This window comes from Spea bombifrons, chromosome 3 (assembly GCF_027358695.1).
Source record: "Spea bombifrons isolate aSpeBom1 chromosome 3, aSpeBom1.2.pri, whole genome shotgun sequence".
Classification (NCBI taxonomy): domain Eukaryota; kingdom Metazoa; phylum Chordata; class Amphibia; order Anura; family Pelobatidae; genus Spea; species Spea bombifrons.
In genome coordinates this window covers 97,000,506-97,024,507 of record NC_071089.1, presented here as the reverse complement: position 1 = coordinate 97,024,507, position 24,002 = coordinate 97,000,506, and the positions used below count along the sequence as shown (strand labels likewise).

Sequence of the window (24,002 nt, the reverse complement as noted above, 5' to 3'; positions counted from 1 at the left end):
CTGGGCAGCGCTGAGACGGTGGCGGCGGCAGCAGCGGCGACGGCGGCAGCAGCGGCGCGGAGCGGAGGCATCCTGGATTTCTGTCAGTCAGGGGGTCCCAAGAGTTGCCGAGCGGTCGTTTTCAGCAACCGCTCGGCACCCCTTGGGCCCCACTGACTGGCAGAACTCCAGGGCCCGGTCGCAGTCGCGACCCCGGTAGTTCCGCCACTGCATATGAGAATGAATGAATAAATGTGACAATTAATGAATTCAGGTGTGGATGAATTGCTTGAATGATTTGTGAGACTGCATTAATGAATGTGTTAATGATTTGTGTGAATGAGAAAGTAAATGCAAAGATGGTACATGAAGGGTGGGCTTTAATAATAAATAAATAAATAAATAAATAAAAATGGGCTGCTCAGGCTTAAATGCCCGGGCCTATTTTTTGTCCCAGTCCGGGCCTGACCACACCAGATGAATAGTGTACTCTTACCGTATGAAACTCTTTCATAATTTATGAGGGAATAATGAAGTACATGCCAACGGAAACAGCCCATATAAGCGACTTAGTTCAATATCATGTTTCCTACAGTGACTTGTTTCATGTTTTTTCATTGTACAGCATGTTTCCTATGACTGCCAGCATAGTCCCTATGAATATTCTTTCTAATTGATTCTTGCACTTTCTTATCTGTAGTCGAAATATACATGAGTTTGCAACATAACATAGGAAAGTAATTTCCTACTTATTCCAGTGGAACCCAACACCACGTGGGAAGCCTCTGAAGTATCTGTGCATGCTGAGCATTGCCTTCCATACACCAAAAAAAGAAAAGGCTTTTGCTTTTAACCTGGCTTTCTTTGAAGAAGTGACTCAGGCAGTTTCATGGCCTCACAAGGTGAGTCAATAAACTATGTTTTTAATTGCAGATTCATATTTACCATGCATCGGAACGCTCAGGGGGTTGTGCTAAATATTTCTCTGCTTGTATCACTTAAAATATAATAAGACGTTCATAATAACTACCCGATGGATATTTTTACACAAAATAACATTGTTTTATTGTGTGAAAGGGGTTTCTGTACGAATTGAATGTATGTAGATTCCTACAAATTCTTCAAAAGACTGAAATAAAAACATATTTTTACTGTAGTTGTGTTTGTTATACTAAAGGAATAGCTAGTACTTTAAAGAGAAGCAAACACAAATACATTTTAGATTCCTTTAATCAAATTATATATTTTTTTAATTTTTTTTTCTTGTGCACAATTAAAATAATTTAATGACTTTTCTTTAAAACGCTGCCAGGGTTAAGCAGGTGGGTAGGTAGGTATTTCCCTGATGTTAAGGTGTATTTAAAATCCATCCAATTAAGCCATTCAAGAATGCATTTATCATAGTTTCATTTAAATAAATTTGGATTTTTTTATTTATATCGTTATGTGACTGCTGTCATAATAAGGACCCTCCACCCACGATTATGTTTGTAATTAGCTATAAAACTCATTATATAGCGCTACAGAATTGGTGCTATATAAATAAAAGATAATAATACACTTTCAATGCAAAATATTTAGTTTTCCTTAATTGATTTGTAAGGATGACATTTAGTTGTAAAAACCGGAAAATTTGTATCAATTTTTTCAAAATAAAAAATAGACATTTAGTTCCATGGCTGTAGAAACTGTAGACTGAAACTGAGCACCGCTTAACACATCAATTATTTACATCTTCCTAATACATATTTAAATAGCAACTCAATGGGGGTTTCGGAAACTTTTTCCTGGCGGTCCAGCACAGAACAATAAAAGAAAACCGATCCTATTAAAAATCAACATTCAGTAATAACTTTGTTATTGTGTTAGGTGCTTAGTTATTTCTAATTACAATGCATTTACCAATGACATATACTAAATGTACTCAGTGACCATTTTGGTAAAAAATGAAGGCCATAAACCAACAGATAAGACCAAAGACTGTCTTTAAAGCAGGAAAAAAGGTAAATTAGAGAGGAAGAAAGACTGTTATTTTCTGTCAAAGTTTTGGTTTCTAGCAGTAATGATCGAGCTGTACTTTAGTTTGCAGTCACATTGATAAAAAATGACCTATTTTGGCATATTGTTTCTCAAAAACTCCTCAAATTTCAGAGGTATTCAGCAAATTAAAAAATGAAGCACTACAGTTTACCATCAGTCATATTGTATTAAAGAAAACATCATTTTATGTAACCTGAAAAAAATGAATAGGTGCCATGCCTGTAGTAATGTAATACTCTTTGTTAATCACAGTAAACATATTCTACTGGTGCCATTGTGATTGTTATAGTTTTACCACTATGGACGAGTTAAGGTGTTAAGGTGTATCCACATATAATTTACATTACTTTAGTTTTCTTTTTTAGAACATCAAGGTAATGTAGACAAGGATTTTCCTAATTACTTACCTGGTACTCCAGATCCTTCAGATCAGGATGAGAAGGCAGAGCCTTCGGCATCATGGAAATCATCTCCTCCAGAAAAAAAAAACCCAGAACCTCGATTTTTGGTACCACCTGGTCTGGAACATTTGAGCAAGGTATTTACATACTATTTGCATGTACATAATGCCAGTTAGGGTACATTATAACAGTACTTCAGGAGATGGCTGCCCTGCATACAGTGGGGGACAGGAGCTCAATGGGGTCAGGTAATGCAATGTGATGTGATCCCAGAGCAGTAGCAAGGCAGCTCATACTATAAGTGATAGGGACTGAAGCCATGTGCTGGACAAGGTAAGATGGAATATGTATGTAATTGACTAAGACAGACAGTGTGTGTATGTAACACGATTGCAACAGCGGAGTGAGGGGGTTTAACTACATTGCAGTAGGGGAGTAACGTACTTAGGCATTAGGCATGGGTATGCTCACTATTAAATGAGCAGTAGTGGAGCTAATTGCAAGATAAATATGGGTCGCTCAACCTCAAAAGCACAGAGGGGTGCAGATGTTCACAAAAATATACTATAGAAAAAATAAGGAGGGCAGTACACATGAAGTGAGGTTTTAACCCTGCCTGCCTGGACCCTGTCTATTTTATACATTACCATGCCTACCTGTGCCCACTAGTGGCCAACCTCCCCGGAGCTCCAGTTTAACTATTTGGGACAGCTGAGCCACGTTATCCAGAAGCTAGCCCTGCCTTTAAATACCTGCTCAGCACCTCAGTTAATGCCTTTGTGTTGCAGTGTCTGCATTGTGCCTGGCCATGTTCTCCTGGAAACAGTGTTCTGATTTGGTTTAACCTGTTGTGACCTGGCCTGCCTTTGACTTAGTTCCTTGGTTCCTGATTTGGCTCTGTTACTGCGCGTGTTGACCCGGCTTGTTTTGACTCTCCTCCTGAATTCTGATTCGGCATTGATATCGTCCTTCTGGTTCTGACCCAGCCTGCCTGACTAGGTGCCCCCTGTCGTGTGTCCAGTGCCCTGTCTGAGGGCTCCCTGCCATGTGCCCTGCCTGAGGGCTTTCTGCCGTGAGAGCGGTCTCCGCCAGTACTATCTTGTGCCTGACTAGGGGGCTATCGTGCTGTACATATGTAATGATGCATTGTGGGGTACAAACTGAGCCTCTGATATGCCCTGCAACTGGCCTCCTACCTGATCTGCTTACCCGAGCCCTGACATCATGTTATCCAAATAGACATTGTGCATGGGCTAAGCCTGGCATAAACTAAAATAGTCAAATGATTAAATCCTTTATTTCATTCAGTTTGGAACAATTCTTTATCTAATTTTGACTCCGTTGTGACTCTGCACAACAATATCCTTGGAGGTTAGGGGCTCTATGTGCTGTCAACAGGGGTCTATCACCCAAACTAGTTTTCAAAATTCTGTTCCATGGAAATACAGCCATATCCCTACTCAGATTCTTTGCTTGCTGATAATAGTTGCCTTTGTAATAGTTGTCTAAGAGGCCCCAAATTCTTGCAGGCAGTCTTTGGTCGCCTTTGGGTCCTAACACTAATCCCTGCTAACAGTGGTACAAAACAAACCAAACATGAAACCCAAACACATAACAATGAGAGACATACCTGCAGACTGAGACAAACAGAACACACAGGTGGGGCACACCTTATAAAAGAAACAGAGCTGAAGCAAAGAGCAGAACTAAAAGCAAAGAATGGAAGATCAGAACAGAGCATACGGAAATCCAGGAATGGATTAAAGCAAAACAGAGAAACTGAAGCAAGACAGATATGCAGCTCCGCAGCCTGGGTAGAACGTGACAATAGCGCTTATAGTTGTGACCATAAAGCTCTATTTTTGGTCTTGTCACTTCAAATTACAGTGTGCCAGAAGTGTTGTCAGACATATCATAACAGGGCTTTTTGTGGCATTGGCACAGTAAAGGCTTCTTTCTGGCAACTTGACCATGCAGCTTGTTTTTGTTCAAGTGTCGTTGTATTGCACTTCTTGAAACTATCACACCGTATTTTTCTAGAGCAGCCCGTATTTCTCCTGAGGTTAGCTGTGGGTTTTTCTTTGTATCCCGAACAATTCTTCTTGCAGTTGTGGCTGAAATCTTTCTTGGTCTTCATGACCTTGGCTTGATATCAAGAGATTCTCGAATTTTCCACTTCTTAATGAGTGATTGAACAGTACTTTTTTAAGGCTTTGGATATCTTTTTATATCCTTTTTTCATCTTTATAAAGTTCCATTACATTGTTACGGAAGTCTTTTCTGCTCCCCCTTGGCTCAGTATCTAGCCTGCTCAGTGCATCCACATGACTATTTATACACAGACACTAATTGCAATTTAGAAAGCAACAGGTGTTGGAAATGTACCTTTACTTGCCATTTTAACCTGTGTGCGTGTCACCTTATGTGTCTGTAACAAGGCCAAACATTCAAGGGTATGTAAACTTTTGATTAGGGTCATTTGGGTGATATCTGTTATCATTATGATTTAACAAGGAGCCAATAATAAATGGCTTCATGTGACCACTAGCCTTAAATAAGTCATTTTTGCATGATAAGTCATATTTTCAAAATCAGTGTTAACATTTCACAATGTCTGCCAGGGTATGCAAACTTTTGTGCGCAACTGTAATTTAATTAGCACGTACCACAACCTCGATTATAACTTCTGATTATAAGAAGATTGCAAATGGGTATATCATATATCGCTTTGTGTGCACTTCTGACACATTTGGTGTATTAATGAAATTATATTGTTTTCCTTCTCATTGTGAGGAACTGGCCGACAGAAATTCCCATTTTCAGATTGTGAGGCTAATGGCTAGTAGACAAAATAAGGATATTGGTAGATGTATCCTTTCTACATAACTCTGTTATCAATGACTGTGCCCTTTTACTAATCCTCAGATCTTTAAAAAATGATCTTCTCTCTACTATATGAGTAGGTAAACCTTAGATTCTTATTATTGACATTCAAGTCAAACATGAGTTTCTCAAATTCAGACTCTAAACCCATCCAAATAACAAAATATTGTGAGTTGAAAAAATCTTAGCCAAAGGGCTGCATGCATTCCCTTCATGCCACTCATGGAACCAAATACTGTTTCATGCTCCCAGAGTCCCAGATCGACAAATGCATAGCTGGGGGTGCGCATGTAGCCCCCATAGCTGTGCCTCAGATCTGGAGATAGAACTAACCATCAAAATGGAAAAAGAAATTAACACAAGTTCCAAAGTTCAATTACAAAATTAGTATGTGCTGTGTATTTTTTTCCTTCTTGTCTAAAGGAACATCTGCAGGTTCCTGTGCCTTCTTCATGGGAGGTGGAGGAATAGAGACTTTCTACATCATTTGGGGCCAACAAAGCCCCCTCGGGTATCTCAATCATGATTAATCTATTTGGCACATTGGTAGAGTTCATGACCTCAGTATATAATCAACATACTTACTGATATTTTAAAGAGACTCTCCTATACCAAACACTATCTGTCTCAATCTCAGCTACATTGATAAAACCCTGACTATAAGCCGTGTTTAATGACATAATAAAAGTAGTCTGAACCTCTTTGTTGGACTGAAGATTTACTGGGTATTTAGAATTTGTCCACAATTTGTCTACTTCTTTTTCTACTCTCCTGGCAAATACCGTATTTGCTCGATTATAAGATGAAAAATACCCCTTGTCTTATAATTGGGGTCGTTTTATAATCAGACCTCAAATAGGTCTGACTATGAGACTAAGATCCAGATCCCCCGCAGCGCTGCAGGGGACCTGGATCCTCCTGTCTTATGCCCCCATTTAACCCCCCAAAACTTACCAGTGCTTCTGATATGTAGCCGGGGCAGCGTGTAGACGTCTACGCGATTCGCATAGACAACTTCCGCTGCAGCCGGAAGGAGGTGCAGTTAGCAGTGGGGGTTGTCTGCATCCATTGTGCAGACCTTCCCCGGGTGTCAGAGATCAGAGTTCCCCGCACCGGTCTCTGACAGTCGGGGAAGGTCTGCGCGATGGACGCAGACAACCCCCGCTGCTAACCGCACCTCCTTCCGGATGCAGCGGAAGTTGTCTACACGAATCTCGTAGACGTCTACAAGCTGTCCCGGCTACATGACCAGGGAGTCAGAAGCACCGGTAAGTTGGGGGGGGTTAAATTGGGGGCATAAGGCATTTCTGTAGGCAGAGTGCTCTATGAAATGGCTTTTAACCCCTTAATGCCACTATGCCTCCAGAAATGCCTTTTAACCCTCTATACGCCACTCTGCCTCCTGAAATGCCTTATACCTCCCTATATGCCACTCTGCCCCATAATATGCCTTTAACCCCCTAAATGCCAGAGTGGCATATAGGGGTATAAGGCATTTCTGGAGGCAGAGTGGCACATAGGGGATTAAAAGGCATATCATGGGGCACAGTGGCACATAGGGGGTCAAAAGGCATATCATGGGGCACCAGTGGCGTCACTACAGGGGGGCAAGGGGGGGCAATTGCCCCCCCCAGGTTAATCCTTGCCCCCCCTGTTGCCCCCCTGCCGAATTTGGAACCCGCCTTTCTTTTTTTATTTTATTTTATTTATTTTTATTTTTTTTAACGCGGAGGAGGGAGAGTGTGCGGCCCGAGTAAGATCGGCAGCCAAGGCAACCGATCTTACGCGGGCCGCACCTCGAGCGGTGGGGAGGGAGGAGCTGCAGTGCAGGTAAGGGGTGGGGAGGGAGTTTGAATGAGAATGTGTGATTGAGGGAATGAATCTGTGAATTAATGAGTATATGAATGAATGAGTGTGTGTGTGATAGCATGGATGTGTAAGTGCTGGAACCTAGGCATGATGGGACTGTGATTGCTGTTAGCAATCACACTCCTATCATGCCAAGTCAGCCAGTACATGCTGAAACCTAGCTAGCTGCCCCCCTTGTCTATGGATGCTGCCAGCAGTATGGGGTCTGCACATCACTTACAGCCACCCTGTACCAGCATGTACTGGCTGACTTGGCATGATAGGAGTGTGATTGCTAACAGCAATCACAGTCCCATATTGCCTAGGTTCCAGCATTTACTGGTTGGATGTGTAAGTGCTGGAACCTAGGCATGATGGGACTTTGATTGCTGTTAGCAATCACACTCCTATCATGCCAAGTCAGCCAGTACATGCTAAAACCTAGCTAGCTGCCCCCTTGTGTATTGATGCTGCCAGCAGTATGGGGTCTACACATCACTTACAGCCACCCTGTACCAGCATGTACTGGCTGACCTGGCATGATAGGAGTGTGATTGTTAACAGCAATCACAGCAAGCACAGTCCCATCATGCCTAGGTACCAGCATTTACTGGGTGCCTGGGTATGATAGGAGTGTGATTGCTGTGTGGGCAGTGTGGACGGCAGGGCTGGCTTTGGGGTGTGCAACCTGTGATCTATGCCTGTAATTTAGGGGGTTTTAAATATACCTTTTAATGACGTGTTTTTATGTGAATTCCAATTGATCTTTACCTGCAAAGCTGGGTTTTTGCGTTATTCTGTATATCCATATCTATATATTTCCATACATTATTTATGTGTACCTGCAAATACAGTGTTTGTATGTCTTATTCAGTTGATTAATACCTGCAATGCTGTTTCCATGTATTTATTTGATCTATACCTGCAATGCTACGTTTCATATACTATTGTATACCTGCAAATACAGGATTTGTATGTCTGATTCTGTTTATTTGATATATACCTTCAGTGCTGAGATCACAAGTGAATTTCAGTTGATCTATCCATGCAAAGCTTGGTTTGTGTGTTAATGTGTTGATCTATACCTGCTATCGGCAACTGGGGCTAATATTAATATATATGGGCAGCAGGGGCAAAAACACTAAGGGGGTATAAACGACAATGCAGTGTGAAAAATCCATCCTGATGCAGACGTCTGTGACGTGGATTGCGTCCTGCTGTTTGTGTGTTTTTGGTTATCAGTGTAGCAGAGCCTGTCCTCGGGTGTGTGTGTATAAGTTTTGGTGTGGCAGAGCCTGTCCTGGTGTGTGTTTGGGTGTTGGTGTGGCAGAGCCTGTCCTGGTGTGTGTGTTTAGTTGTCAGTGTGGCAGAGACTGTCCTAGGGTGTGTGTTTGGGTGTCAGTGTGTCAGAGCCTGTCCGTGTGTGTGTGTGTTTGGATGTGGGTGTGGAAGAGCCTGTCCTGATGTGTGTGTTCAGTTGTCAGCGTGGCAGAGCCTGTCCTGGTGTGTGTGGGTGTCTGTGTGGCAGAGCCTGTCCTGGTGTGTGTGTGTGTGTGTGTGTTTGGATGTGGCAAAGCCTGTCCTGGTGTGTGTGGGTGTCTGTGTGGCAGAGCCTGTCCTGGTGTGTGTGTGTGTGTTTGGATGTGGCAAAGCCTGTCCTGATGTGTGTGGGTGTCTGTGTGGCAGAGCCTGTCCTGGTGTGTGTGTGTGTGTGTTTGGATGTGGGTGTGGCAGAGCCTGTCCTGATGTGTGTGTGTGTGTGTGTGTCAGAGCCTGTCCTGGTGTGTGTGTGTATGTTTGGTTGTCGGTGTCGCAGAGCCTGTCCTGGTGTGTGTGTCTGAGTGTTGGTGTGACAGAGCCTGTGTTGGTGTGTATGTCTGGGTGTCTGTGTGGCAGAGCCTGTCCTGGTGTGTGTGTGTATGTTTGGTTGTCGGTGTCGCAGAGCCTGTCCTGGTGTGTGTGTCTGAGTGTTGGTGTGACAGAGCCTGTGTTGGTGTGTGTGTCTGGGTGTTGGTGTGACAGAGCCTGTGTTGGTGTGTGTGTTTGGTCCTCTGTTCCTGGCACTTAACTTACAGTAGGAATTATTTAATTTATATTTATCCAGAGATAAAATGCCCTCCTGAAGTTGTAGTGACTTCAGGGGACAAAACGTTCAAGGCCCTGAAATCATTTAGTGGAAAAGTTATTTATTGTGTTATAATATTTATTTGAAGGATTAGTCGCACTCAATTGTGGCTTCAGGCTTCCCATGTTGAATGATCAAGTATTATTTTAGCCCAATAACAAAAGTATAATTCCATAGCACATCACTTTTGGAAATTATGAATGCCCCCCCAGTTTGACTGTGATATCTTGTGTGCCCCCCCTATATATTGTTTCTAGAGTTGCCACTGTGGGGCACAGTGGCATTTAGAGGGTTAAAAGGCATATCATGAGGTACAGTGGCATATAGGGGGTATAAGGCATTTCTGGAGCAGATGTGCATAACTGGGGGGCAGGTTAGAAAATAAAAGGAAATAAAACCAAAATATTTTTCTCAATCATAGCTTTTATAAAAAAAAATAGTTTACATAGTTTACATTAATTAACATTTACTGGTAAAACTTTTTTCCTATAGGGTAGTCTTATATTCAGGTATTTTATTTTTTTCCTAAATTAATATTCAGATTTTGGGGGGTCTTATAATCAGCAAATACGGTATTCTAACATTCGGGAATGTGAAAAGAGAGCATACAAATTCATGCTGGTGTAAAATCTCTGAACCCTAGGTACCCCTGACAGTACCAAAGTCATCATAACCAGACATATACTCTTCATCATTTGCTCTAACGTATCCAAATGTCCAATATCCAGAGGTAGTAGTGTACCTAAGGGGGGGGGTCTGTCCCGGATCCCACTCATCAAGGGGCGCACAGTGGGCCAGCCGAGCAGATGTCTATGTGGGAGGAAACTCTCTTTTTCCACCCAGGGGAAGCGGTGTTTCCTCACAGTGTGTGGGCCCCACAGCGGTAAGCTGCAGGCTAGTGATACGAGTTATGCTGTACCATATCGGTAACTGTTCGGTAACTGTTTTTCATTTATATATTAATAATTTATTTTTTGTGAGGGATGCCACATACAGGACCAAATACTCTAGGTACGCCAGTGTCCAGAGGTTTGGGCAAAAGACTCCTATTTCCCTTATTGACAATGATTTTTTTAGCAATAACCTTCTGGATGTTAAAAATGTTGAAAATTAAAATGAAAAATAAAATAACTATGCATAGAACATGTTTAAATAAATGCTAGTCTAAGCTTGGTTTAGTCTATTGTTTTGCCCAAAGTACTAACTTGTTTGTTCTGTGCTCAACAGTATTTTCTCCAGTCTGCACTATATGTATGGTCAATTTGTGAAAATACTCTCTCACGTTGTACATATTCCTATGTATACTCCTCATAGAAACATTTTACATAGATTAATGTTTTAGCTCATGGACTTTATGTCTATAGTATGTGATTTGGTACTCTAGAGAACCTGGAAAATAAATCTGTGCCTATTCTTCATTATACATACCTGTTTTGAGTGAATATTTGTATTTTACTAAGAAAACTATTGCCAATAATTGTGATTATCATTCTATTTAGATAAATCAAGTTATTATACATCAACAGGTGGAGCTCTTGGGAGGTAAGTCAAGCAAAAATATTATTTGTGTTTTCTATGCCTAGATGTTTTGTAAATAAAACTGGATGTGTGAGATGGGGTACAAGGTACTTTGCTGTGACCAAGCCATTCTAGAAAAAGACAAATTAAATAGCTAAACAGTCAACTCCACTTACATCCAAAAGATTTTGTTTTGATTTGACGGTTTTAATGTGCTGTATATCATAACGCCACCCCATATAAGACCTACTCACAAAGTCTAAAATTTTGTTATGTTTTTTTAAAAAACAAAATGTGGGGTTTTTGCGGTTTTTGTGCTTAAGTGTGCCAGGCTAATATTTCTTGCCTTAGGTGCTGTAGAATACAAGAATAAAACATATTTTGCAGAGCCCAAAGATCAGCACAAACAATCTCGGTACAAATCAAACCTAACTAACTAACTAACAAAAGGTGATGCTTTAAACAAAACACAACCCAAAAAAAACATAAGGAAATGACAAAAGGTGGAAATAAGAGGGGTAACCAATGGTATCATAACACAATAATTATAAGAGAGTGTTGCACCTTCTAATCTGTATCTCAGCACTAGCAGAAGAGAAATAGTTATGGGACATTAAAATGGGTTTTTGAGAAGCAAATACAGAGACTAGTTCAAAGTCTATGGCACCAAAAGCAGAAGATCAGCATTCTACCTGCAAAGTGTTAAAGAGAGCAGAAATGTGTGTCAGATCTGGAAATGGCTATGATACTCCCTAATATTAAGCATTCAATTACTATATAAAAGATCAGTACTGAGCATAGGAAGGTACAGAAACCATAATAATAATAATAGAATAATAGAATCTATGTCATTCATACAATTTCATAACTTGCTTTAGTCCTACATTGTTACTGCAGAAAAAGTCTACATTGTTACTATGATGTTTTGCAATGTATAATGGGATAATATGTAGAAAAGGTGTGATCTCCACCAACTCGTATATAAAAGTGAAAAATATAATAATAGTACTTCCCGCAGTCTGCTGCTTCCTGAATTTCACTCTTCCTCAGAGTGCAATAGTGTAAATGTGTCCAAAATGGGAGCGCAATAACATAAAGGAAAAAAGAAAAATCAAAATAGTGTGATATTGTCAGATGTGTGACTACATGTGTAAAATGTTCAAGTTCCACTCACACTTTGAATAGAAATATCAGGCCCATCTAGTGATTCTTTAAAGGGTTCTTTTATTATTCACAGAAATCTAAAATGGTGAAACAGACCGCAAGGGTGAAAGTAGCTCTGCAATAGGAGACACAATAAAGAAATGCACTTACAATTTGGGTTCAGCACAAAGGCAATAACTCTGTAGAACAGTTCCAAAATGTCTTTTGGTCCTCGCAGAGTCCACTGCTGGTCCGGTACAAAGAGTTAAAAAAAAAAGATTAAAACGTCATTGCGGTCTGTTTCACCATTTTAGATTTCTGTGAAGAATAAAAGAACCTTTTAAAGAATCACTAGATGGGCCTGATATTTATAATGGGATAATATACATGTTTAAGCATTTGGAGCATCTTACCTTTAATTCAATTAAGACTACTGCCAAATTAGACAACACAGTATTAAGCAACAGGACTGCAGGACTCAACGTAAGTATGTGTCCAGCTGACAAGTGGCTTCATGCAGATCATATTGCCAATGGCTATGTACAAGTTGATTCTTCTGCTTTTGTTTTGCAACAACTGGAATATTGTAATGGCTTGCCCCCTGTTATAACATTAAGAGACAGGCTCAGGTATTGGACAGGAGTGCCAAAAACAAAATGGTTCAAGCTTGATGGATCACAGTGGGAAGCACGTACTGCATTTAATATGATTTTCACTGATGGATTCTGGATAAGTGCTGTGAAATACCCCTCAGGCTTTTTAAATACACCGCTCATCATTTGCTTTGTTGTTTGGTTTAGCTACACATACAGAATTTAAGTATTGCTTGAGGAGTATAACCAATAGCTCCATGTTAAATTATGCAAAGATTAGAAAAACAGCACGATTTAAACCTTTGCACTACAACAATTTGTCCTCTCAAAGACCAACTCATTAGTGTTATTCTTAAAGTTATAAAAATAATTAAATGGGTTATTTCTATTTTTCTTTGTTTTTTTTGGTTTATTTTGTATAAGACTTAGCCTTAACACTTTGCAGTTGGTTGGTAGCGTTGCCTTTGGTGGATGCTCAAGTGTACTATGGTACTAATTAATTCTAAGGCAAAACTACTTAGCAGAATTTCACAACTGTCCCATGATTTAAATGTGTGATGAAAACTCATAATTGGACTTGTTCTGTTTTCATCATAAGGCAGATTAGGCTGGTGACTAGAGTGCTGGATTCATAGGGTTGTAAGGTAAGGTAATAAGGTAATAAGGGAATATACCATATTTGCTCGAATATATTCCCCGCGGAAGTCCCGGGTAGCTGCGGAGGTTGTCTGCACACATCGCACAGATGTTCACCGGCTGCCAGAGAGGAGGATCCAGGCCCTCTGCAGCGATGCGATGCATGCAAACAACCTCCTGACATGACCTTCTGGTGGTCCATCATAGAAGCCCCAGCAGAAGTTCTGGGTAGCAGCGGAGGTTGTCTGCACGCATCTCGCAGATGTCCACTGGCTGCACCCACTAGACACCAGGGAGTCTGAAGCACAGGGGACAAGTCTGAGGATGCATTGGTGGCATATAGGGGGTATAAGGCATATCTGGGGGGCAGAGTGGCATATGTGGGGACAGAGTGGCAAAATACAGGGGAATAGGGCATATAAGGGAGGCAGAGTGGCAAATAGGTGGGTATAGGGTATATCTGGGGGGCAGAGTGGCATATACAGGGGTATAAGGCATATCTGGGGGCAGATGTGCATAATTGTGGGGCAAGTTGGCAAATAAAAGGAAATAAAAACAATAAATGCATTTATCTCAATCATAGCTTTTATTAAATATGAAAAAAGTTTCCATGTGAATTAATATTTACCAGCAAAACATTTTTTCCTATAGGGTACTATTCAGGCTTTTTCTTTGTTTCCTAAATTAAAACATTTTGTGAGGTCGTCTTATAATCAGGGACGTCTTATAATCAAGCAAATACGGTAACTATTTTGAAACCAGTTCCACCTATATTGAAGGATAGCATTCATTCAAATTCCATCTACTTGGCTAACAATCTGTCAGTTTAGGTCTATACCCATTCTACGGAGCTCCTTTTATTAAATAAGTGTAGTATTGGCAGAGCACATTTGTTTTTGAACCTAGATGCCCCTGCATTTTGCCTTCCATATAGGTCACTTCACTATTCCTGTAATGCAGGGGTTATGGCTTTTACCTAAAACGATACCAGGAGGGCCAGGGACAAATGGCTTTAGTCCCTGACATTGGGGTAGGTGAGTGTCTGTCCAACAGATTGCTCTCACTTGCACATTCAGGGGCAACCAGCAATGTGTTCCGCATAGTTTCCTTTCCTGTACAGTTCAGTAAGGAATATTTCTACAACAACTGTATATCACCCTTACAAAAAAATTACTGCAGTTTTTCTGCAGTTTTTTGGACATGAAAAAACTGCAATACTGTACTTTTACTGCAGTATTACTGCACGTTTACTGCAGTTTTACTGCATTTGTACTTCACTGTACTGCATTATTACTGCGTATTTACTGCGCTTTTTTTTTTACTGCAATTATACTGCATTGTAATTCAATGTACCGCAGCTTTATTGCAATTGTACTTCCGTACAAAAATAACTGCAGTAAAACTGCAGTACAGTGAAGTACAAATGCAGTACAAATGCAGTAAAACTGCAGTAATACTGCAGTAAAAGTGCAGTATTGCAGTTTTTTCATGTCCAAAAAACTGCAGTATTACTTCAGAAAAACTGCAGTAATTTTTTCGTAAGGGCATTTATTCTGCATATGTGAATATTCTTTTGACAGTAGGAATTTCCATGTTATCATACCAGTCCTTTCCTCCCTGGGAAACTCTTACGGGAAGAACTTTGTTACTGTGTATGAGTTTCTACCACTGCCTACATTAGCACCATGCCGTTTATGTTAATGTCCAGTTTTGACATTATTCTGCTCATGATGTTTTATGAAAATGTTACACAAATATGGCTTACCGTAAGTGGGCAGAAATGACCCTGTTTGGGCTTGCCAATGGATCTAAGGGAAATACAGGTATCTCCAGCGGAAGCATTTCTTTTGCCAAGCATTTCCTGATTGCAGGGATTTATTTGCTTAATATGTGTGACACGTGTTATATGGAACTTATTATATGCTTTTCAATATATTTTGTGCATTTAGTCTTTCTTGGCACTGAGAAGAGCAACAAGTATGAAGTAAAGGACAGCTTTGGACAAAAACTTTATTTTGCCGTGGAGGAAAATCTGTACCTTAATAAAAACTTGTGCGGACCAATGAGGCCCTTTACAATCCGGATTTGTAATAACAGAGGACATAATGTAATCACGGTCATTAGACCCTTGAGGTGCATTAGTTGCTGTTTTCCCTGCTACTTGCAAGAGGTTAGTTGATTTGCATTGATTGCTGCTATTATTACTACTGCAATTCTATTTTGATTACCAATGAACATTCATGCTGAACTTCTTTGACTTTCAAAATCCGTATGAAAATAGCTGACATGTTACTTTGAAATGATCCATTAGAGGTAGTGGGAACAAATTTCACCAGATGGGAAAGTGAAAATTAAAGAAAATAGTGTGTCTAGTTGTCTTCATAGTTGTTACATTATATATATATATATATATATATATATATATATATATATATATATATATATACACATATACATATATATATATATATATATATATATATATATATATATATATATACACACACACACACACAGTATATACAGGCTAATCATAAATGCTTGAGCTGTAATATAAAATAAATGCAATGAATAAAAATAAAATATTGGAAACCAAACTTTATGTGAGAGGGCATCTTAATGTACTGTCCTGAGGATCTGTATGATTATTACTTTCTATTGATCTAGCTCTCTTCTATTATTAAATTACTCATTGTTGGTGATTGGTTCTGGCAACTTTTGTGAGGGTTGGAGATAACATTAGAACAGAAAATAAGTTATGTTATTTTTAAAATATTTTGCTAGTTTTTCCACAGAGCTTTTTGTCTGTCAACGGTTTTGGCAGAACACGCTGGTGTAAACAATTGGGTCCCATGGACTTGTCTGTTTTTCCTTCCTCTGTAAACACACATGGTTTATATTGGTTCTCCCTTCTAACTGAGGTCTGTCCTTGCCTTACAAACAAACAATTTACAATAATATGTCTTGATAAATTGCTGTTCCTAGCGATGCCTCTGACAACTCCCTCTAAATCAAAAGTGCTATTGTTTGGCCATATGAAATGTTGGAAAGTAAATGTTTGTGGTGGGGTAAAATGTATACAGCAAGCATATTTTCAAGCGTGGTTGCAACATAGTCGTTAGTGATGCATTTTTGTGCATAATTAAACCTTTTTTTGCCACATGTGCGACAGTGGTTGAGATAGAAGGAATAAAGTATACCTTTCTTTATTTCATAATGGTCATGACACTGTGGATGTAGTTTGTTGAATGATGTGCTGTGACAACCTGTCCAATATATCAATATCCCTGCTTGGGCCTTTAATAAGTATTGAAAGACATTTTGTTTAGACACAGATTTAAATTGGAGGCAATATGCTGTTTGGCTTGAACAGCAACAAGCCTAATTTATATGTTTTATTTCCAGCTGGAAGTACAGGCCCCTCCTGGTACAACTGCTGGTTTCATTGTCCAGAAGTGGGATCCGCTTTTGCCAAAGTTTACAATCCAAAATGAGAACAAAGAGGATGTATTAAAAATCATCGGTCCATATGTAACCTTCAGCTGTCTTGGAGATATACATTTTGAGGTATGCTTCACGGACAGTGTTCTGCATTTAACACTAGTAATTTATTTCCATAATTAAACATAATACAATGTATAATAGTGAAAGTTATTTTGCTTTAATTCATAAATGATACAGCACAATTTAATTGCAACTGTAAAAAAGTATACGTTGTTGCATTGTACATCCTTTACCTATTGACAAAAAGCTCTCCTCTACAACATCTAGCTCACTGCAAAAAGTATTTCAGAATGAGGGATTGAAACATAATTTTAATAACAAATAATACAACGTGAGAATACTTCTTTCATGTGATATTAGATGACAAATACACTATGAAAATGCAATTATGAGCTACGTTTCCATCTTCTAGTCGCATATAAGTATATGTGAAAAGCAATAACATGGGACATAGTTTGAATGATCAATATAACCTTTCATTGACTTATTTCCTTTTAATGATATTTTTTGGTAAAGGTGAACCAAATGTCAGTGGAGTAATCATACCTCTACACCCGTATGTTAACCTTTCTATCCTACTTCTGCTAATACCCACTTTCAAGACAATAAAATGTTTTATTATAAACAGTAAAGTTCAATGATCACACATGAAATGTGTGGTGAGGTCTTTACAAATGAAAGCATGAATATTAGAATTGTTTTAACCATTAGCTTTTATCTCTTCATTTTAGATCCTGTAGTCCTCTAGCATTAAGTGGCATATACGTTATTGTACAGAACAATCTGATGGAAATAAATGAAATGTTATATCAGACATATAAATTAGCACAATACAATATGCATAATAGTTCAGATTATTTATCTGCCTATTTTAGTGTCTTATATCCTGTGGTTTGTTCCTTGTTAGGGCCTTAGGCAAGTCTGTGTGAAGAGAGCTTTCCATGTGGAAAAGAAATGTTGCATGTATTATCTTCCCCACCAATTTACTTGGTATCTGTTGCATGGAATTGCATTAATTTGATATGAAAGCATTGATTATTTTTTTTAAATATTACTTGTTTGATCTGTGTCTCACATGAAAGAAATCTCCTAAAGTTATGTCCCAAATGGTATTGCTTCCTTTTATGCAGTTCACAATGTCACAGATGAGGACCAGGATTTCTATAGTAAGACAGCCGAGGGGTCAGCCAAAACTTGACACAAAAATAAGTGATATGGCGTATATTATTATTTGAGTTGTATAGGACCATCATATTCTGCAGCACTGTACATATAAAATACAAATGCCAATATCCACATGCGCACAAAGTCACTTCTGGATTCCTTATTCATAGTAACATGGACTCCCTTGTTTGCATATTATTAACCAGAGCAGAAATTCTTATCCTGCACTGAAAATATCTAAAATAATAATCCTGGCCTTGTGGTTAGGACCAAACTTAGTACCTGTGAGACTGAAGCTGTACTTTAATTTTAAAATGGTCACTTAAAATGTCACAGAGAAGTCAGATCCCAGAATATTCAGCAGGAAGATCCTGCCCCCTACCTGCATATTTTGGCCAAGGAGGGAAGGAATGGATAGTGTATCCCTTTGGGGACTTCCATCTCAGAAGATTGGGGAGTATAGTTTCCACCACAGCTTTTCTCAAGAACATTTTTGTTTAACCTCCCACCATTTCTTCATGTGGATAACAAAGCACCAACATCCCAGAGCATTCAGTTCATGCACAGCAAACTACGCTGTGTCTAAAACAGGAGCCAAATGCAAATGAGACCGCATGTAACTATAGGTAATGAATCAAAAAGTGGCATACCTTGTGACTTTCTGTACATGCCTTAGTCTTAGATATATTCATATTGAAAGTGAAAATAAAGCAAAATAAAATACAGACACCCATGATATATGCCATGGGATGAACCCATGATCCCATTACAAAATATCCACGGTAATCATTTTTAAGTTACACTTAAAAGTACACCATGGAAGGATGACTGTCACCAGAGAATGTATTTAATTGACTACCACTCTTACATAAAATATAAATGATGCTATGAAAAATATGCATATTTAAGCATAGTAATGTAGACAGAGCATATGTGAATCTGCGGTCAAGGCGAGATTGCAGCAACAAACTGACACGTTAGGAAAAACTCCTACTCGCACATTGAAAAAATAAATAACGGGTTTGTTAGCACGCAAGTTCGGGGTATAGCTTATCATGTGCCCTTAAGGGAGTATAGAGTTCATGCTTTAATGGAAGCCATGCTAAAGGAAACGATTGCTAAATATTTGGATGTTAACAGTTTGTAAGAGCAGAAATACCATGGGTTTATTATAGGGTTGTCTTGTAGGTCAAGGAGGAGCAGTGGATATAGCCTATATATAGGCTTATAAATACATTGCAGTGTTTGGATGTTATGTAGCTTGAGATACGCAGCTTTAGTCCAGTAGTATAAAGTGGAGGAAAAAATAAATAATATTTTTATTTATTGGACTAACATTTCATTTTAAGAATGTGCTTTTGAGAGTATCAACCACCCTTTGACAAGTCAAAAGTCAAATGCAATACTAACCACCAAACATCTAAGTGAGACATGGGCAGCAGTATATGGGTTAAAGATAGAGGCTGATAAGGTAAAGGCCACATCAGTTTAAGGTGGTTGTAAATGAGTTTAGCCAGTGTGGGAATTTGGAGGAGTAGAGGGATTGAGCATAATAATCGCATTGTCAAAACAAAAAACTCGTACAAACTCTTTAGACAAAAATTAGGTCTGTTAAAGGAGGAGAATGCATACATTAGAATAAAATCACAGAAATGTCATATGAAGTTCTGCTAATTTGAGAGGAATCCTATATGCATATTTAATCCGTGTCCTTAGTGTTGAAATTGATAAGCATCTTTATTTCTGGCTTGTGTTTCATTTTTATTTTTAAGTTCCCCTCCAGTTCTTTTACTTTGAGGAGTGGTGTGGTCCCTCTGGCTGAAGTGGTGGCCTACCGGGGTGCAGTTATTATTTTTGTTGTGTCTGTTAATAGAGCGTTTATGTACGACTGATGACCACATCAGGCCCACCCAACCAATTTAACTACCCAATAATTAACAAGACACCAAGAAAGGGGATGAAAAGGCCATAAACAATTTATTTATTTAACCTAGCTATTGCCACGCAACCTTAACCAAAATTAGGTGCTACCAAAGTGAACACAAAAAATAACATAAATAACACAAATAATTAACATGAATAAATTACAAAACACACCTAAGCTTACCAGGCTATCCAGATACCACCCAACACAGGGGAGGACATACCCAGATGCCCAAGGCTCCAAGCACCACCAGCAAGGAACCTCCCAGCAAAAAGCCACCAAATGCTCTCCCCCAGAGCATTCACCCTCTAGATACCTGGTAAGTTTCTGCCCCAGACTGTGACAAAATTAACCACCCAACCAACACCACAAACAATAGGGAGGGAGGGTGATATACTAACTGGTCCCTAACCTAATGACAACTCAAAAAATTCCGTTAGGTCTAGCCCTACTCTGCATCCCAGTCAAGGCCCATTCTGGTCCATTCTGCCCCACATGGGCATCAGGTTTAATGTTCAGGTTCACTCTCCAGCAGGTTTCTGCAGTGTAACATCCTGTTTCACGTTTGCTTCACTGTATCATATACATGATATTTCGACATGTATATGATAAATATAGTTAGTCAAGTTAACACAACAGACAATTCAGCTTCTTAGTGAATAGACTTATTCTAGAATAGAATAATAAATTATGTTAGGAACAACGTTAGTATATTGTATTTGTCTTTCAGAATGTGAGTATTCCCTGTCATTAATACAGCTTCTTCCATGACTTTGCATTCAATTTTCATTATGCCCTTATGTAGGTCTTTGTTTCTAAAATTCTTTCAGAAACCACTCATTATTACTCAAGTAAAATAAATCTTAAGACTAAAATCAGCCTACAAGGCAAGGGCATCGGATTCTAGCTTTGAAGATTTGACTAAAAACACATTAAAAATTCTCTTTTGCTCAGTTAACGTTATGAACTTGGTTCTTTCAGAAATATCCTACCTTCTCGAAGGTGCAGTCAAATATATCCTCAAATTAAGGGAAAAAAGCAGAATTGCTTTATTGTTATCATGAAAAGTCGTAACATTATATGTGTAAGGGTAACACACTTTCATTTTAATTATTTCAAAAGGAAAAGGTTTGGAATGTGTTGCTTAAATGTCTGCTCGTGAATCTTTACTAGGTTTTTTAAAAGATGTTTTAAGGAAAAATAGATATATTGTTTAAGAAATGAGTATTTTAGCATCTGAACAAATAAATCCTACAAAGAAAATAACTGGAAAGATTTAAATGTTTTCGTCACGTCACAAAACATTGAAAGGATAAAAGTAAAGAGTTTGTTTATTAGGAACAGTTCACACTTAAGGAACATCCTTGTGACCTACTGGCCGCTGTCTTCTGGCCCAGGCCCGGACATGCCACCTGCCACACCCTCATTCAATCTGTCACTGGAGCGTGCACACAGCGGCTGGATATACCTGGCAGCAAGTTACTTGAGCAAAAAAACTTTGTCATTACCAGTTTGTTCGGGACCACCAACTCTCCTCCCTAATTAGAGTATACTTTGATATTCTCACCTGTGGTGACTTTTAAGTGGTTTGTCTTCAATTATGGTATTCTGTACTGGGATAGCTGGCATGTACAGATGTCCACAGTCTTTGTGATGCTTTGGTACATGTTCATTTACATATGGAAATAGTGTTCTATCCATTCTGTACTAGAAGACTATGTAGTTATATGTATGTTAGGTACATAAGCAGAGTTTACATGTATTCTCAGAGGGTTTTACATACAACTTTCTCCATTTACGCCTGGTTCCACTTTTCCCATTCCATAAGCTAATCTTGTCTACTACTGGACCTGTTCCTGTATGCTATTGTTTTGAAAGATCAACCCAATTTAGCTTCTTCTCTGGGAAGACACCTCACTAAATAAACTATGCTTAATGGAGGGCCATCACACCCCTTCTTGCAGATGTTCAGTAGTGTAACTGGAGATCACCAGTCACACTTCTCCAATTGTGGACATCAGTGAATAAATATAAAACATAGTTCCATTTTCTGTATATAAATCATTACTGACTGAATTGAGAGTATTGAGGATGTAATCAGTGAACACAATTCCTCCAAAATGAGCTTGAATATTTAATCTTTCTTAGTATTATTTTAAGCTTTGCAATAATTTTCCTCTCATCACTTCTGAGACAGTAAGGTATTCATTATCAACTTCTGCATACAGTTTACTGTTTACTACACAGTTCTGCGGAACATAGCCACTATGTTTCACTGTAATTTTATAAAACCACTGTTGTATCGCCAACTACTATTCATTTTTAAAAAGTTATTGCATAGTTGCCAACAACTCAAAATTTGGTAGAACAGTTTTACTAAACCAGGAGTATGCCAATGTGGACTGACAATCACTTTTCTTGGGAAAAGTAGAAACTTATATTGGTAAATATGTTATTCTCTAATTAACATTATTTCTCCATATCCTATAGGTGAAAACACTTGATGAAAATTCCAATATTGGAAAGATATCCAAGTACTGGTCAGGGTTTGTAAATGATGTTTTTACCAATGCTGATAATTTTGGAATTGACTTCCCACTTGACCTTGATGTGAAACTGAAAGCAGCTCTGATTGGCACATGTTTTTTAATAGTAAGTGGTCTCATTTTAGTGTTATAAATGCAATTTCCTTCTACTTGCATATGCCCAATTGCTCACAATTTTCTAACTATGACCAGATTTAGACAGGTTATAGAATCAAGTGCAATATTCTCACTCAGGTCAGCTAGCCTCATTTGTACACAATCTTGCATGGTCCCATTAAAAAACTTGACTATCTTAAAATGTTGTGTCTTCTAGTCTTAATCTTGTCCTTATTACATATTTCCAATATTGTGCATTTATGTTGCATAGGGTTTCTGTGATAACTCAGATCTGTGATGCCATATGTAAACAGGACATACATGGATTAGACTGGATATCGTTTTGCAGATGTTCAGTGAATCTCATTTCCATGTGGAGTGATATCTCTCTAAAAGTAAAATTTTTTAAGCAGCTTGAATTATACAAATTTGCCTAAGGAAGTATATATATATATATATATATATATATATATATATATATATATAATTATTGATATATTATCTGTTAGAAAAGGGCAGGTAAAATTGTAATGGGTGTAAGTTGTGATATCATATAACACTGTTATTCTAAATCATTTGCTCTGGTCTCAAATGATGCATAATAAACCCCCGAGTTAATCAGGATTTCTTCTTTACAATTTTTAAACACCAGGTGGTGCTTTTTATGCCTTCATGAAAAAATATCTTATTCAATTGTCTACAGTCTTAAATTTAGGATAATGCAAAGCAGTTTTCTAACAATGAGACAATAAGTTCAGGGTTGTATGAAGACATGTTATATTTTCATTAGTATTTAACAGTTTGCTAAACTGATTAAGTTCTGAGAGTGGGGCGAGTCAAGTTCCCGCGACCCAGGAGAGTTCCCAGGTGTGATTATCACTATTATAGCTAACAATAACTAAATGTGTTAATTCTAATTATATGAATTTATTTTCAGGATTTAATGTATTTTGAGCAGTCTTCAGATAGATTTTGATGATGATAGCTTTGCCAGTACCTTCTGATGAATACCATGGGAAACAAAAGAAGATATTGATTATATTTACCTTAAGAAGATTTAATAACTTTTCAAAAAATTGTTAATTAATCCTTACATATGTTCAAGTCTGTATGAATTACTGTATTTTAAGCTTGTGCAATTTTTTTTCAATAAACTTATATTTGTGAGCAATACAAAAATCCATGATTTCCTGTTTTTGTTTCATTATAATATGACTGACGTTTGAGGAAAACCATCAAACTCTAAGAAAAAAAATCTAAAACTGTGAATAAGCCATCTGCACAACTTTTTTAATGTCTAAGTAGATGACACAAGTATGAGTGGAGAAGGCAATCAGGGTAGGCAATAAAGATGGAAGAAGGAGTTAAAGGTCTGACTACAAGGCAACCGTAAACAAAGGGGAATTTTATTTTAAATATTTTTTCTTCGAAATAAAAAAAACTTAGCTCTATATTTATTCCTCCTTCCCCATGTTTTGCCTACTTCCACCTGCTTTTCATGTCTAGCTCTGCCTCGTGTCTGGTCATCCATCCTCAACTCATGCCCAAATTTCCTTCATCCCAGGTAGAGGAACACCTCCAGGAGACAAGATTACAAAGTTC

At 38.5% G+C, this 24,002-nt stretch overlaps 1 protein-coding gene across 1 annotated transcript; it reads left to right on the top strand.

The window, feature by feature from the left end:
- Nucleotides 1-492: 492 nt before the first annotated feature.
- Nucleotides 493-23,579, top strand: LOC128483341 (phospholipid scramblase family member 5-like). The gene is made up of 7 exons (XM_053459504.1): nucleotides 493-881; nucleotides 2,385-2,557; nucleotides 10,776-10,818; nucleotides 15,116-15,336; nucleotides 16,572-16,733; nucleotides 22,249-22,410; nucleotides 23,338-23,579. Exons 1-7 carry the CDS (start codon nucleotides 869-871, stop codon nucleotides 23,374-23,376), a joined length of 813 nt encoding a protein of 270 aa, XP_053315479.1. The 5' UTR covers nucleotides 493-868; the 3' UTR covers nucleotides 23,377-23,579.
- Nucleotides 23,580-24,002: the final 423 nt, after the last annotated feature.

Bases quoted from the DNA above. Each gene is read 5' to 3' on its own strand.
- LOC128483341 (XM_053459504.1), top strand. The intron at 2,558-10,775 runs GTATTTACATAC...CATTCTATTTAG, and splicing joins GTCTGGAACATTTGAGCAAG to ATAAATCAAGTTATTATACA. The intron at 16,734-22,248 runs GTATGCTTCACG...CATATCCTATAG, and splicing joins TTGGAGATATACATTTTGAG to GTGAAAACACTTGATGAAAA.